General features: G+C 36.9%; 1 protein-coding gene across 1 annotated transcript; it reads left to right on the top strand.

Annotated features, from left to right (window-relative positions):
* The first annotated feature begins 307 nt into the window (after positions 1 to 307).
* LOC109209927 (palmitoyl-acyl carrier protein thioesterase, chloroplastic) lies at positions 308 to 5,597 on the top strand. The gene is made up of 7 exons (XM_019373294.1): positions 308 to 569; positions 1,666 to 2,290; positions 2,391 to 2,524; positions 3,207 to 3,320; positions 3,779 to 3,950; positions 4,031 to 4,099; positions 4,887 to 5,597. Exons 2-7 carry the CDS (start codon positions 1,778 to 1,780, stop codon positions 5,157 to 5,159), a joined length of 1,275 nt encoding a protein of 424 aa, XP_019228839.1. The 5' UTR covers positions 308 to 569; positions 1,666 to 1,777; the 3' UTR covers positions 5,160 to 5,597.

Here is a 5,597-nt window from a genome sequence, read left to right on the forward strand (position 1 = left end):
AAATTAAAATGAATAAACCCACTCTATGGCCTCTGAATATTAACTAGTTTAGGCTTTTAGCACACACAAAACCACGTGTTAAGTTAACAAATAATACAGGCCCTGTTTCAAATAATAATAATTAAAAAAAAGAAAGAAAAGAAACAGATGGATTATTTGAAAAAGAAAAAAAAGAAAAACTGTGAATGGCAGTCATGTAAATAATTGGAAATAGAGGGGCAAAAGATGAAGTTAAATGCGAGGCGGAAGGGGCCAGGTGGATAGTATAAAAACGGGCGACTAGAACACTGTATCCTTACCACCCAGATTCCACTGGTTCCCTGCTTTTTCTCTTTCTCTCTCTCCAAAAAATTTGAAAAAGCAAAATTGAATTTTATAATTTAAAAAGTATTTATTTACGGAGAAAAAAAGGACCACTACAAGATCACAAACCCTAGAAATTTCGTGTATCTTATATTTTTCATCGGGTTTGATTGATCAAAAGTGAAGTCTTTTACGTTATCATATCAGGTGCAATACATTTCGTCGTGTTCTCTCTAGAAGTTTGTCCGCAGAAAAAACGGAAAAAGGTGCGTTTTTTGAAAAAAAAACCTTTTTTATGTATGAAATTGTTGAATTTTTGTATCGTTTATGTATGTAGTTGTTGAATGTTGATCTGGATGATTTGGATTGCTATTTGTCTGGATTATGTGTATTAATGGAGACATAATGTAAGGGTAATTGCTTGATTTTGTGATTGTAATTTGAGCGGAATATGGAGAATTAGCGGTTTGGTTTACGAAGCTGAGGCTCAGATCTGTTTTGCATGTTTGAATTTCATTGTTATTTTTGGGTGGAATTTTGTTTTTGCAAATTCATGTTCTTTTAATTTTTATTTCTTATATTGAATTCATTTTCCTTTGAAATATTGTCTCCATTTCAAATAGAATGAAGGACAATCATATACTAGGTTTTTTTTTGTTTCTATTCGGACATTAATTTCTTGATTTTTCTTAGAAATAAACTCTAGATATTTAGGAAAAAAATAGAACTCTGTTTAAGGTACCAAAGGTGTGGCCTAGTGGTGAATGAAGTGGGAGGAGAATAATGAGGTTTCAGGTTCACATCCTAGCGGAGGCGAAAATAACTAGGTGATTTCTTCCTATCTCCTAAAGCCTTTGTAGACAGAGTTATTTGGTACCTGTGTGGTGGGAGGTAGCAGGTGTCCGGTGGAATAGTCGAAGTAGGCTCAAGCTGGTCTGGAAACTAAGTCATCAAAAAACAAAAAATAAAAATATTACTCTGGTCGAGTTACAAATTTTTAAATGTTAAAGATATTGAAAGAATTTATGAAACTGCTGGTTTGGTTGCCTGAGGAGAGATAAAGATAAGACAAGGTTTTTAATGCATAAATGTGCTGGTAAATGGAACTAGAGATATTTTACTTATTTAGTTATATGGCTATTGGGTGAAGTGGTAATTGTAAGCTGAAACTTTATGATTGATTTGGGTTTCTTCTATCAAAGCCTGTTGTTTCGGTGGGCTGTAAACGTTTGATTTCTTTAGAACCATTACAAAGATTAAAGCTTTTTTTTTTCACTTGCTACTTAAGGAAAATTTAGATTCTTGAAATTTTTTTGACCGTGTTGGAGATAACAGTGATATGTTACTTTCACGGTGTTGCAGGGAGAACAGTCTCACCTTTTGATCTGTTTCTTTTGTTCTGAATCTGCTGATAGTAATACACAACAAATTTGAAAGAAGCGAGACTGACTCGCCGGTATATAATATTTTTATCATGGTGGTCACTGCTGCTACTGGCGCATTCTTTCCTGTTGCTAATCCACCTCCTGAATCTGGTGGAGCAAAACCATCTGGAAAGGTAGGAGGAAGTCTTCCTGGAAGTATAGATGCACGGGGGCTCAATGCTAAGAAGCCTGCTTTTGGGAGTCTACAAGCTAAGGCCAATGCTCAAGCTCCTCCTAAGGTGAATGGAACAAAGGTAGGCGTTATGGATGGCCTCAAAACTGATGATGAGGTGTATTCTTCACCTCCTCCAAGGACCTTTGCAAACCAGTTGCCTGATTGGAGCATGCTCCTTGCTGCCATCACAACTATCTTTTTGGCTGCTGAGAAGCAATGGATGATGCTTGATTGGAAGCCTAAGCGTCCTGATATGCTCGTTGACCCATTCGGTTTAGGAAAAATTGTGCAGGATGGCCTTGTTTTCCGTCAAAATTTTAGCATCAGGTCCTATGAAATAGGGGCTGATAGGACTGCGTCTATAGAAACGATGATGAATCATTTACAGGTATTCTAGCCTTTCATTTCCACTTAGCCAAGAATTATTGACTTGAAGTTGTAGAAGCATCTTGTTTTGATACCTTCACGAGCTTGAGTTTGTTCTGCAGGAAACTGCTCTTAACCATGTCAAGTGTGCGGGACTCATGCATGGTGGGTTTGGATCGACTCCAGAAATGTCCAAGAGAAATTTGATTTGGGTTGTTACCAAAATGCAGGTTGTAGTGGATCGCTATCCTACTTGGTAAGTTTCTGCTCTTGCTTCTCTGACATGCTGTATCAGAGTCTGAGGTACTAGAAAGGGTAGAGCCGAAGTTCAGCCATTTTTGGAACTGTCTTTGTTGATCAATATTGAAGGCAATTTGAAATTTGAGGTTCATACTCCAGAATTATTTAATTTGTTTAATTAAAACTTCTTCTACCACACATTTATGTAATATTGCTTAACCACAAGTCAGTTTACTGTTGTAGTCTTAAAGCTCTGCATAGCATTTTGCTATTCTGTGATATGAGGAATCACTTTGATGAAGTTGAATTTAATATAATTCCTTATCTCAAAATCCATGCACTCTTTTTGGAAGATAATGACCAATTTAAACAGGAAAATCTTGTTTTGCATGATTAGAAATCTCTCAAGTTCTTTTAGGTGCCACCTAACCTCTATCATTGAATCATTTTGCTCATTTTCCGCCTAGCTATTAAGCAATTAATTTCCCCGTCTATCACAATATTGCAGTTAAGCAAACTATCCACAGGAGAAATATTAGGGGTTTCTTTACGTTTGTATATTTACTTTGGATCTGTTGGGATTATTCTTTTTATACCAGTTCTACTGATCTCCCTATTGATATTTCAAACACTATGCACAGTTTCTTTGACATGTGAAAATGAGTATGGGGATCTTTGGACTGATTTCTTTCTCACAGGGGTGATGTTGTTCAAGTTGACACTTGGGTGGCTGCATCAGGGAAGAATGGTATGCGGCGAGATTGGCTTGTCCGTGATAGTAGTACAGGGCATGTATTGATGAGAGCATCCAGGTAGGGTCATTATTGTTTTATCTACTTCAGTTTGATTAAATTTTTACACGATGAACTTTTACAAGCATATTATTCAGTTATGTTCGACGTAAAATGATTTTATCATTTCCATTTAGGTTTGTCTCTTTGTGGTTGTAACCTTCGTTTTGGATTTGGCTGTTTTATGACCAAGCCATAGTTCCTGATCTCGTCTGTAGTGTAGACATGTAATTTTTGACCCTCCCCGAAATTTTACATCTTTTAGTGTTTAGTGTTGGTTTTAGGTGTAGTTATGCTATTTTGATTATTTTTGACCTTTCTGCTTTATTCTATCTTTAAAAAACCATTTTATCATTTTAAAGAGGGTTAAGGTGGTAAAAAGGGGTGTGACATGTAGTACGTTTGGTGGCCAACCATGAAACCCTTGATCTATTCATCGTTTCATAACTGTGATTAATTTTGTTTCCATTTGCTTGCAGCTTATGGGTGATGATGAATAAGGAGACAAGGAGATTATCTAAAATACCGGAGGAGGCTCGGGCTGAAATTGAAGATTATTTTGTTGATTCACCTCCTGTTATTGACGATGACAGCCGGAAGTTACCAAAACTTGACGAGACAACAGCAGACTACATCCGAACTGGTTTAACTGTAAGTAGAAGGATTCTTCACTGGTGACTTTGTCATATCTAAGGACATCTTTAATATCTTCTGATTTGTTGAATTTACAGCCAAGATGGAGTGACTTAGATGTTAACCAGCATGTTAATAATGTCAAGTACATTGGCTGGATTCTTGAGGTAAATCCTCTTCCTTTTCCTCCTCCATCCTTTAAAGTATTTTTTTCTTCCCTGTTATTGCTTGTAAAATATTGTGGTTTATGATTAGGGTACGTAGCACAATAGATGTGTTTAGATTTTCATCATATTCTGAAATCGTGTGTACGATGGAGAAAGAAAAACAAAACTAAAAGATCATGTTTCCACACACTAACCCAACCAAATCATGTATTTTCTTGGATTCACGGTGGTACTGCATATCCTGAGGTTTCAGAAAGAGCTGAATTATGTCCCATGATGTGTCGATGTGTTGGGAGCTTTTTGCATACTTAAGTTCTGAATTACTTATCTACTTATATCTCCTGTTAGAGGAGAATTGTTGTTCGTCATTTCTCTCGTGGGTTGTGCAGTGTGCACCATATAGGAATAAAAAGTGTATATGTAAAATCAAGTTTTTTTCTTCTTCGGGCTGGTAAGTACGAAATTCTCACCAATTCTTTTATTTTTCTCTAAAACTAAAGTGAAAAACCATCTTCCTCAAGAAAATGAAGTTCTTTTTATCAACCTAAAATAGGGAAAGCTATATAAACTCAAATGAGCAGTGTTTGCAGTGTACTGAAAGACTCTTGATGGTTAGTGAAGTGTCTTTAGGTAGTTGTGGAATTCCCAATTTTTCTCATATCACTAGGGATACATAAATAAAGAAATCTTCTCTCGAGTGCTCGAGAATCTTGGTTTCGTCGTGTCATTATGTATTTGCTTCTATTTATCACACGGCTCAAATTGTGGGACATGTCTTTGGCTGCAGAGTGCACCCATGCAAATACTTGAAGGCTGCGAGCTCGCGGCCATGACATTGGAGTACCGAAGGGAATGCAGAAGGGACAGTGTGCTGCAGTCACTGACCTCTGTACTGGACAAGGGTGTTGGTGACTTAGATGACATTGGGAATGTTCAGTGTCAACATTTGCTTCGACTCGAAAATGGTGGAGAGGTTGTTAAGGGGAGGACTGAGTGGAGGCCAAAACGTTCCATCAATGGAATTGGGAGCATCGACGGATTCCCAGCAGAAAGTTTCTAGTTCCATTACTTACAAGTGCTGGAGTTGAAGTAATGTCAGTTGCTTTATGTCACAATCCCTTGTGAATCCTCCAACTCGTGCTCTTTGATCTTTACATATTCTCTGCATATATATGTGTGTTACCTTTTTATTCTTGCCTTTTCTTCTTCTTTTCCCCCTTGCCTCATCTATTAATCTTTTTCTTTATTTCCTTTAGAAACTAGTTAAGTTATCAGAACTATTGTAAGTAGCCTTTGTGTCTTCTCTCTCCCTCAATCCCCCTAATCCAGAAACTTCTCATCTTTTGTCCCTTGTCTTGCTGTCAATTGAAAATTTAGCCTAAATGGCATTGCTGAACAGGACAGCAAATGGAATATTTTTTTATTGTGGCTATTCTTTATATCTGTAATGCAATATATTGTTCTCAATTGCCATGTGGTCCATTACATTTGTCATCAA

This window comes from Nicotiana attenuata, unplaced genomic scaffold (genome assembly GCF_001879085.1).
Source record: "Nicotiana attenuata strain UT unplaced genomic scaffold, NIATTr2, whole genome shotgun sequence".
Taxonomy (NCBI): Eukaryota; Viridiplantae; Streptophyta; class Magnoliopsida; order Solanales; family Solanaceae; genus Nicotiana; species Nicotiana attenuata.

Bases quoted from the DNA above. Each gene is read 5' to 3' on its own strand.
- LOC109209927 (XM_019373294.1), top strand. From the start codon at position 1,778: ATGGTGGTCACTGCTGCTACTGGCGCATTCTTTCCTGTTGCTAATCCA. The intron at 2,291-2,390 runs GTATTCTAGCCT...TTTGTTCTGCAG, and splicing joins CGATGATGAATCATTTACAG to GAAACTGCTCTTAACCATGT. The intron at 2,525-3,206 runs GTAAGTTTCTGC...TCTTTCTCACAG, and splicing joins GTGGATCGCTATCCTACTTG to GGGTGATGTTGTTCAAGTTG.